This window comes from Colobus angolensis, unplaced genomic scaffold, assembly GCF_000951035.1.
Source record: "Colobus angolensis palliatus isolate OR3802 unplaced genomic scaffold, Cang.pa_1.0 Scaffold193, whole genome shotgun sequence".
Lineage (NCBI taxonomy): Eukaryota > Metazoa > Chordata > Mammalia > Primates > Cercopithecidae > Colobus > Colobus angolensis.
The window spans coordinates 530841-541933 of NW_012115077.1; the positions used below are offsets into that span (position 1 = coordinate 530841).

General features: G+C 47.5%; 1 protein-coding gene across 3 annotated transcripts in view; it reads left to right on the forward strand.

Annotated features, from left to right (window-relative positions):
- Positions 1-9124: 9124 nt before the first annotated feature.
- Positions 9125-11093, forward strand: part of TMEM97 (transmembrane protein 97) — a 9385-nt gene continuing 7416 nt past the window's right edge. For 2 of the 3 annotated variants that reach the window (XM_011940765.1, XM_011940767.1), the window contains exon 1: positions 9139-9394. In XM_011940765.1, coding sequence (XP_011796155.1) covers positions 9159-9394 — 236 coding nt within the window. In that variant the 5' untranslated portion in view covers positions 9139-9158. Of the gene's footprint in view, positions 9395-11093 lie in introns of all 3 variants that reach the window. The other variant, XM_011940766.1, reaches the window with a different exon arrangement.

Consider the following 11093-nt stretch of genomic DNA (forward strand, 5'->3'; position numbering starts at 1 on the left):
CACAAAAGAACCAGCGGGTAGGCAAGTGTAGGAGCAAAACTGCAAGTTTATTTTGGTCACCTAAGGTGTGGGGAAGAGGTCTGTCGGCCTCCGGCAAAGAAGGCCGGCAGAGTCCCCCAGTGGGGCTCTCGGACGGAGTTCCTGCTGTCCCGACATCCCGACAGGAGTGAGGACTCAGGAAGGCCGCGTGGCTCACTGGCGGAGAGCAGCTTCTCTAGGAGTGAGAGGGCAATAGGCAGGGCACGGGAGTGTCGGGGGGCGTTCCGCAGGTGCAACCAGGTAAATCTTGGTCTCTTTGGATTGACATCACCTGGCGCATGCCCAGTTGATCTGCACCTTCCCAGGCGCCGGCTGCATTTTCACGCGCACGGGAAGAGCTGGTGGTGAAGAAGAACCCAGAAGTGCACCATCTTGCCTCCGTTCGTCCAAACATAGACAAGGCACAGTGGCTCGTGCCTGTAATTCTAGCACTTTGGGAGGCTGAAGTGCCGGAGGCCAGGAAGCTGGACTTTAGCTTGGGCAACATAGTGAGACCTTGTCTCTACAAAAAAGTTAACTGGGTGTGGTGGCATGTGCCTGTATTCCTAATCCTATAGTCCTAGCTACTCGGTAAGCTGAGGCTCCTGCCTCACTTTAGTCCAGGGGTTCAAGACTGCAGTGAGCTGATTGAGCCCCTGCACTCAGGCCTAGGTGACAAACCAAGAGTCTGTCTCAAAAAAAAAGAAAAAATCTCATCCTAAAAACAATAATTGTGTACTTTTTTAAAGTAATTAAACCTTTAGTTAGTTTGTTTAGAGACAGAGTCTCTCTCTGTCACCCAGGATGGAGTGCAGTGGGGCCATCATCGCTTACTGTAACCTTGAACTCCTGGGCTCAAGCAATTCTCCCACCTCAGCTAGGACAACAGGAATGCACCACCATGCCAGGCTATGTTTTTGTTTTTGTTTTTTTTGAGACGGAGTCTTGCTCTGTCATCCAGGCTGGAGTGCAGTGGCACAATCTTGGATCACTGCAACCTCCACCACCTGGGTTCAAGCGATTCTCCTGCCTCAGCCTCCTGAGTAGCCGGGATCACAGGCATGCATCACCACACCCAACTAATTTTTTGTTTGGTTTGTTTTAGTTGAAACAGGGTTTCACTATGTTGGCCAGGCTGGTCTCAAACTCTTGACCTCAGGTGATCTGCCTGCCTCGGCCTCACAGAGTGCTGGGATTGCATGCCTACGCCACCGCACCCAAACTGTTTTTGATTTTTGTAGAAAGGGGGTCTCGCTATGGTGCCCAGGTGGTCTCAAACTCCTGGGCTCAAGTGATCCTCCTGCCTCTGCCTCTCAAAATTCTGGGATTACAGGCATAAGCCATCAAGTCTGGCTTACGTATTTAACTTAGGACAACTATGTGATGGTTTTAAACAAAAAGAGAACTGACCCAAAATGTATCACTATCAAAGAAGATATAAAGCACAAACACAGATTCTTAGAGAACTACCAAGTACTTCTACAAAAAAGAAAATGGGCGTCTTCTAGGAAAAACCATTTCAGCTCATTCCTACGCCATGAAAAATCACACAAGTTTTTCCAAACAGATAATGAATCATTAGCAAAATCTTCCTTTAATCTTAGGCTTCAAGTTATTTTAGAAAACCCTTCTGTAGATTACAAACTACTGTCAGCAAATGCCAGGTTCCAAATCAGACACTTGACAAATTTCTAAATTTGTTAGCTAATTAACTTTTCAAATCATTCTGGATCTGTCAGATGCAATACAAATCAGGATTAATAATATAGTTTTAGAGTTTTAGTCCAAAAAAAGACCCACACATCTATGATTAACTAATCTTCAACAGACGTACAAAGAGAATCCAACACAGAAATGACAGTGTTTTCAATAAATGACACTAGAACTAGGTGTCCATATGCAAAACAAAAAAAAGATCCTCAATCTATACTTTGAATCATAATAAACAATTAACTCAAAATGCACTGCAGACCTAAATGTAAAACTGAAAATGAAATATTCTAGAAGAAAAAATACAAAAGAAAGTCTTTGTGACCACAGGCTAGGCAAATATTTTCTTAGAGACAACCCAAAAGCACAATATATGAAATAAAAAATTGATAAGCTGGACTGGGAGAAAATATTTACAAAGATTATTCCTTTTTTTAAAAAAAAAAAAAAGTGTGTTGATTTAGAATAACTAAGGGTCTTGCTATCACCCAGGCTACAGGGCAGTGGTGCAATCACAGCTCACTGCAGCCTCTACTTCCTGGGCTCAATTATTCTCCCACCTCAGCCTCCCAGGTAGCTGGAACTACAGGTGTGCACTAGCACACCTAATTTTTGTTCTTTTTGGTGTGTTTTTTGTTTTGTTTTCGGTAGAGACAGGGTTTCACCATGTTACCTATGTAAATAGGCAATGAGAAGAGGCTGGTTCATACAAGACAATTTTTATTTTACTCAAGTTAACCATGGTAAAGACTCAGTTCTTCCACATCCTTGCTCTTGTCCACTCCCTTCTCTCCATTTTTTCAATTTCTTTTCTTTTTTTCTTTAACAGCCTGTGTTACCCAGGCTGTTTTCAAACTCTTGAGCCCAGGCAGTCCTGTTGCCTCAGCCTCCAGAGTAGCTGAGATTACAGGCCCAGTCTTTTAAAGGTAATTTGCACTGTTAAAATTATGCCCATTAAGGACATTTTTTTGTAAAATGCTTTTCTCGAGACATTTTGTTAGACCGAACTCATAGGCAGAATTTTTTTAAAAAAATTTTTTTGGTTTGGTAAGAACTTTAATCTTACCTCTAGATATGTTATCTAGTCTGACAGCCTGGTCACAGGTGAGGAAAGGTTGTGCTAGCAATGTGTTTAATTTTTTAGTACATTGTGGCCCCTTTTATTAAAATATACTACTAAACACAAATAATACAAAAGTAAAATGGATATTGTTAAAAGTTCAGGCTACACTATAACAAGTAAAATCTGAAAGAATGCCCTCCTTTCTCTGTTTCATTTCTGAGAGGTAACCATTGTTTTCAGTTTACCATTCAGTTTTTTAGTAAAGTTTAAAAATTTTTAAATACACATACTATTTGGAAGGTGCTTTAGAAATACTGAATATGAGTTTATTGTAATTATTCACTTTGGTGTTGTTTATATAGATAAACAGACTTTATTTTTTCAAGTAGTTTTAGGTTCACAGCAAAGTTGAGCTGAAAGTAAAGACGCAGCCTCCTGCACATTTATTATAATACATTTCCTACAATAGATGAAAGGTTCACTCTTGGCGTAGTTCTATGTGTTTTGACAAATGTATAGTGACATTTATCTATCGTTATAGTATTCACTGCTCAAAAACATCCCTGGTGTCCACCTGTTCATCCTTTTACTTTCTTCCCCTCAAATTCCTGGCAACTACTGATCTTTTTACTGTTTCCGTCGTTTTGTCTTTTCTAGGATATCCTATGTTTCCAATCGTTATGGGTGTGCCTTTGGTTTTCCGTTTAAAGTCATCACTAACCCCAGTGACACCTAGCATTTTATTTTTACTTGGTGTTCGTGTCATTGTGATGAGACATTTATTTTAGGGGTAGGAGGAAAATGTTTTGTGCTTCACTACCAGGGATTACTGTGATTGTTGTGATTACTGTGATTGTTTACTTTTGTGGGAGTTGATGGTGTTTATGTTTTTGCGTTAACACTAAACAAATCAATCAGCCTTTTTAATAGGGTAAATTTAATTCAGCTTAAATCTGCAAATTTGTGGGATTTTAGACCAAGAAATGACATGAAAGAGTGTCTAGTTCAAGCTCATTTTACAAACGAAGGTACAAAGAATGAGGAATACGACATGATTTGCATGAGGTCATACAGTGAATTATTAATGAAGACAGGACTTAGAATTGCTGAACTGAGGTGAAAGATGTATTCATAATTTTTCTTGTATAATAAATATTTTTGATAAGTCTTTATTTCTTATTCTTTTTGACTTGGTGTTGTGGCTCCTAATTTTTAAAAGGGCAAGTTTTAAAACAGTGAAAAATATAAGGTTTTTACACTTTTCAAGGAATCTACAATCTAGTGGGAAATATGTCCAGAGACAAGGGTTTCAATCAGTGTTGCTCAGTGGAAAGGGACACATTTTCGGAGATAGGTTCAGAGGACGTAACAATGCCACCAAATAGAGGCAATTGTGGGGGGGGGGGGCCTTCAGCCGAATATTAAAATACACAGAGATGGGGGAAGCAAGCAGGGGTGGGGTGAGAAGGGTGGGTGCATTTTAAGTAGAGAGAAAGTGAAGCAAAACCTGGGAGGTGAGGAAAGAGCTTTGTACAGTTGCTGTCGAAGAGGCAAGTGGCCAATCCAGCATGGCCTGCTCCACGTACCTTTCAGCTGGGGTTACAATGCTAGAATTCCCTTTCTGCCACCATTGGGTCCACGGTTAGGCTAATGGTGTTTGTCTCATCACAATATAAATACTTTTTTACAGGCACTAAACATTGTTCTCATAAGGACGGGGTCATTCTTTCCACAGTTGCCTTCTTCAGTTGACTTCTTTAGAGCAATTTGCATTCTAAGACTTATCTGACCTCATCAAATTAAGAGCTATGGTCCCCCACCAAAGGAATTTCAAATGGCTGGACATAATTTTTTTGGACAGAGGGACCATCCACTGAAAGTACTTGGCCTTGAAAATCTTTATAGGTAACAAATTTGGCTAGGTGACATTTGGGGGTTTTTTAAGACAGGATCACACTGTTACCCAGGCAGGAGCGCAGTGGTGCAATCACGGCTCACTGCAGCCGTGAACTCCTGGGTTCAAGCCATCCTTCCACCTCAGCCTTTTGAGTAGCTGGGACTACAGGTGCGTACCACCACATCGGCTAATTTTTGTTATAGAGATGGGGGTCTCACTATGTTGCCAGGGCTGGATGAGATTTTTTTGAGAAGTGGTCACATTGACACCAGAACACTTACCACATTTCCTGCACAAATCCTAGCCCAGCCCATACTCCTCCTGCTCCATTGCCCTCCAGCAAGCAGTCATAATTAAGTTCTACAGGGAACTTAATTATAACTTCCCAAGGGAAGGGGAAGCTGGGAGGAGCACAGAGCACCCACCTAACCCACCCCAAGGTAAATTAAAAGGTACCACCATACCTTTAAAGCCATAATGGGTGGAGGGTGGGAGCAGTGCTGCCAGGCCTCTCCAGCTGTGCAGTGTGCCAGCCTAGCCAGGCCTCTCCTGGGCCCTGGGTTTGGTCTGAAGACCTTGTGCGGGAAGGTGCTGCTCTACCCTAGGGATAGAAGACTTGGCCTGGGGTTGGGCATTAGGATACCAGGGTTCCAGTCCCTGCCTTGTCATTCACTTTGTGACCTGGGACAAACACCTCTCTGAGCCTCAGTTTCCTCATGAGGTGTTAGGCCTAGATTATCTTTAAAGGCCCACCCAGCTCTTCATGTTTGTTTTGTTTTTGTTTGTTTGTTTTTTGGAGACGGAGTCTCGCTCTGTCACTCAGGCTAGAGTGCACTGGTGCAATCTTGGCTCATTGCAACCTCCACCTCCCAGGCTCAAGTGATTCTCCTGCCTCAGCTTCCCATGTAGCTGGGACTACAGGCACACACCCACCATGCCTGGCTAATTTTTGTATTTTTAGTAGAGATGGGGTTTCACCATGTTGGCCAGGCCGGTCTTGAACTCCTGACCTCAGGTGATCCACCCACCTCAGCCTCCTAAAGTGCTGAGATTACACTCCTGAGCCACCGTGCCACCATTTCATTTCTTTTTTTTTTTTTTTTTTTGAGACAGAGTTTTGTTCTGTCACCCAGGCTGGAGTGCAATCACACTATCACGACTCACTGCAACCTCCTGCTCCCAGGTTCAAGCAATTCTCCTGCCTCAGTCTCTGGAGTAGCTGGAACTAGAGGTGTGCACCACTATGGCTGGCTAACTTTTGTATTTTCAGTAGAGATGGGGTTTCACCATGTTGGCCAGGCTGGTCTGGAACTCCTGACCTCAGGTGATCCACCTGCCTTGGCCTCTTCTGGGATTACAGGCATGAACCATCATGCCCAGCCTTCATGTTCTCATTCAAGTGAATGGTTTGGAGAAGGGAGAGAGGAGCTGTAGACAACAGTCCCCCTTATCCTTGGGAGAACATGTCCCAAGACCCCCAGTGGAGGCCTGAAACCATAGGTAGTACTGAACCATATTGTGTTTTCCTATACCTATAAACCTACGGTAAAGTTTAACTTATAAATCAAGCACAGTAAGACATTAACAATAAAATAGAACAAGTATAACAATATACTGTAATAAATGGTACGTGAACCTCAGCATTTTTTCCTAAGTCAAAAATCTCTACTTTTTCACATAAAGGTACTTTATAGTTTCTCATTGTCATATCCGAATTGTCTCATCACTACCATTGCACGTTAGGACCTTTGAGAGGAGTCTCACTGTTGCGGAGGCTGGAGTGCAGTGAAGTGATCATAGCTCACTGCTGCCTTAAACTCCTGGGCTCAAGGGATCCTCCCAACTCAGTCTCCTAAGTAGCTGGGACTACAGGCACGCCACCATGCCCAACTAATTTTTTTTTAAGAGATGGGGTCTTGCTATATTGCCCAGGCTGGTCTTAAACTCCTGGCCTCAAGGGATCCTCCTGCCTCCACCTCCCAAAGTGATTACAGGTATGAGCCACTACGGGTTACTTGAACACAAGCACTGCAATACCTCAATGGTCAATTTGATAACCAAGATGGCTACTAAGTGACCGATACGAGGGGAATGGGAACAGAGTGGAGTCTGAAGAGCAAATTGCCTTTAAGGGTTATGTTGTGAACAAAATGGCCTCTCTCCTCAGGTGACCTAAGGTTTCCCAGGCAATGGCTTTTTTTTTTTTTTCCATGGAAAAAAAGCAGCAGCTAATTCTGAGTCCTCCCTCCTAAGCCCCTGGTAGAGTGTTCTCTCCATGGAGACAGGCACCCCCTCGGAGCAGGACAAACAGCACTGAACACCCCTGCCTTCCTCTGGCTGTCAGTTCTGGGATCCTGGGCAAGGCTGACCTGAGGCTCAGAGGACGCCAGAACTGTGTGCCCTCACAATGCCCAGCCGCCCATGCTGTTTATCCCCTGCTCCCCACCCAAGGACCTCCACATCTCTCCTCCTGTGTCTCCTTCCAACCTGCTCCTCCTCCTCCCCAGCCAAACCCCTCCACTGTCACCTCCCCCAGTAACTGGCACTGGGCTGAGGACTCAGCTTCCCCACAGCCCTCTCCAGCACAGGCTATTCACGTTCTCACACTCTTCAAGGTCAGGATCAGCAGCCTCCCGGCTCCTCGAGGCCATGTCCACACAGTTTCCCCTCCACTCTCATTCCATGCTCACCTTCCTTCTAGTTACTCCCCCGTGTGCAGTGGCATTTTCGCCACCATCACCCTGGGTGGCCTTCCCTTGACGTCATCTCCAAAGACCTTACCCTCCACTCCATTCCAGTCACACACTCCCATGGGCAGAACCTCTACCTGACCCCAGGAATTCAGGTATTGCACGCCCCCCTCATAAGCTCCCACCCTTCCAGCCCAGTGACTCCCATCATGCTGGCACGTGTTTCTCAGCAGGTCTCAAACCCATTCATTCCTCCACTGTCTTACAGCCCCCTTTGGCCTCACCTCACCCTCTCCCCCTGCCTAGCTTGAACTGCAACCTCCAGCACCTCAATCACTCTTGTTCAACTCTTGAAAACCACCTTTCGTCTTTCTGAACCCAACCTCTGTAGGGGTCCAGCAGCCTTCTTTCGGGTAGGCCCCGCACTAGAGAAATGCAAAGCACACAGCCTGAGAGACTGGGGCCTCTGGGTCAGCGGCTCTCCCACCTCAGCTGGGTCTTCAACACTGCCACAATCCCTCTGTCCTAGCCCATAGCGTCCCAAGGGAAGGGGCAGCTGGGTGGAGCGCAGAGCACCCACCTAACCCACCCCAATCCTTCCATTCCCTCCGCCTCCTCCAGGGCTTTGAGCCACATTTCCTGCTCTTCTCAAGTAGGGGCAACCTCTCCCATTGTCCAAACTAAACTAGCTCAAGTCTTTCTCACCTGAAAAATAAACTCTCGAGTGCCTCTCTCCAGCTACTGCCCCATGTCTCCTCCCCTTCGTGACCAGCTGTCTACACTTCCTGCCTCCATTTCCCCACTTTGTCACTCCCTGGCTCCTGCCCCCACGACACAGCTGTTCCTCACAGGGCCACAGGTGGGCATCACTCAGTGTTGACATGGCTGCCCCTCCCTGTGACATCGTCTCCTGCTAGTCCGCTATCTTAGGCCCATCCTCCCATGACCCGAGGCTGGAGCTCCCCCAGGATCTCTCCCAGGCTCTCTGCTTGCCATCAAAGGCGGATGCCTCACAAGCCTACCTCTCCAGGCAGGCTCACCCAACTGCCTCCTCCAACCAACGCTGCTGCCCACTCAAGGTCCACGTAGTCCAAGCTGCATTCCTTCCTCGCACTCCCTTGCCCTGTGTCACCTCTTAGCAAATGGTAGCCTCGGCGATCCTGCCCCGAGACAGGCCTACGCCCAGCGTGGAGTTGAACATCAGTATTTGCTGAACGAGTGAACGAATCCTTGACCTTTCCTCATGCTCCACAGCCGGTGAGGATTCCTGTCCATTTTAATGCCTCCTACGTCCCTCGAGTCCTCCCCTCTGCTTATTTGTTCACCGCGGCCGGCTGCCTCCCCAGACCTGCAACTGCGGCTGGGCCGGGAACCTGCGCCGCGGCGCTCGTGCCCCGCTCTGCGACTCCTGCTCTGTGACGCCCGCACTGCACGGGGGCACCGCGGCCCAGCACAGGCGCTGGTCACTAGTACACGAACAGAGCGAGCGAACCGAGCCACGAGGGAAGGGAGAACCGCCCGCAGCCGCCCGGAAACCAGGATACCACCCGGCCATCACGGAAACGCAGGGCCCGCCCTCGTATCCGCTATCTACACTGAGTAGCCGCGCGCCGAAAGACGTGACTAAGCTACGCCCACGCGGTGCTCCCGGCGGCCAATGGAAACGGCTTACGAGCGCCTTCTCCACGCGCTATACTTATACGGACCAATGGATGCGCCCTGCTGGGAATGCCGCCCCCTGTCCGCGAGCCTCCTCTTCTCCCCAGCCAATGGGAGCGGCATGCATAGCCCTCGAGGGGGCGGGGCGGCGACCAAGGCGAGTGGGTCCGGGAAGGCGCGCGGACTTGGCACGTCTTCTCACATCGGCGGTCCAGGCCCAACCGACGGACGATGGGGGTTCCGGCAACCAGGCGCTGCGTGGAGTGGCTGCTGGGCCTCTACTTTCTCAGCCACATCCCCATCACCCTGTTCATGGACCTGCAGGCGGTGCTGCCGCGCGAGCTTTACCCAGTCGAGGTGAGGGGCGCCCGTCTTATCCCGGCCCTCCGAGGCTTTCCCGCGCCCTGCGTCCACAGGGCCTTCAGCTCCTCCGCGCTCGCGCACCCTGGGTTCCAGTTCTGCCGCCTCCCTCGGGTCCTGCCCATGCCTCCCCAGCTCCTAACCCTAAAAACTTTAGCTCTGTGTTTTCCTCGGGCTTTGTCTCTATCCCAGACCCTTCTCCCAAGCGGCAGGGGCGAACGCTTTGTTTCCTTTAAAGTCACTTCTTCCCTGAGTTTAAGGTTTCCCGCGATTCCACCTCTGGCCGGTTGTCAGTGTCTGAGGGAAGTAGTCTGGATGAAGTGGTGTCTAAAGTCACATGTTAGGTTTGCTTTAAGCTTCTTTTTTTTTTTTTTTTTTTGGAAGGGCTTTAAAATACCAGTCTGATCCCAGAGAAAAAGTCCAAGTAGAAATAGACCTGTCTGAAGGTTTAGGGCCTTGGTTGGTGCAGCTAGGGCGTTCACAGATCGTCACTGCTTCAAGGTCAGGTTCCAGCAACTTCCAGAGCTCGAGAGTAAATTGCCATCTTTTCAGATTGGCTCTTCAATATTGGGTTCGAGTAACAGTGATCTCCCGAGTAAAAACAAGGTGAAAATCCCGATTTCGTGGTTGTTGGAGAGCATTCTTTTAATCCCAAACTCTGCTTTATTGCTTTGTTTTTTTCTTCGAAGCTACAGTTTTAGTTTCCCGGTTCGTTGGGTTTTTTTCTCGTGTCTGGACCCTGTGACCTTCTTCCATGGATTCCTGTCCTCAGTTCTGTTTCTCCAACTTATCTAGAACTGTAGGCAGGACTGACTGGTCTACCTGAAGATTTTATTTGTGTTTCTCCTTAAATGCTTTTTCTCTGCCGAGGAGAGGTTTTACCTGAGGGTCATGAGCTCCCAAAAATGGGTGCAAATTTTTTTTTTTGTTTCCTGGAAGGAGAATATAGCGCCCATCGACTTTTCAAGGGACCTAACTCTCCCAAAAAGGCCACGGCTCAAGAATGTTCCACCACTCCCGTAAGTCACTCTTTTGTTTGCTTCTAGAACCAAACACAACGGGAAGACCTCTGGCCTCCTTTTGCGTGGGAAAAGCGTAGGTAGTATGAGGCAAGGTGCGGTCTGGGGACTTGGTTCTTCCAAGAACTGGTGGTGACTTGGGCGGGTCAGTGCTCTGTATCCTCAGCTGTTGAGAGAGTTGAGTTAAATTATAAGCTCAAACGTATACAGGGTGGGTTCGTTTTCATATTGCTGTTGTAGTTACCACAAATATAGTTTACAGTTCTGGAGGCCAGAAGTTTCTGGAGGCCTGAAATCTTACAGTGCTCAATCAAGGCAGGGCTCACTCCTTCGGAGGGCTCCAGGGGAGAATTTGGTTCTTGCCTCTTCCGTTTTCTGGTGGCTGCCAATGTTCCTTGGCTTGTGTTCACATCACTTCAATCTCTGCTTCAGGTCATCACATTGCCACCCTTTCTGTAGTCAGAGCTCCCTCTGCTTCGCTTTTATAAAGACACTTGTCATACATTCAGGGCGCACCAGATAACCCAGAAAATCTCCCATCTCAAAATCCTTAATTACATCTGCAAAGTCCCTTTCGCCAAATAAAGTAACAGTCACAGGTTTCAGGGATTAGGATGTGTTTATCTTTGGGGGTCATTATTCAGCCTACTACAGGGCCAGATAGTACAGACTCTTCC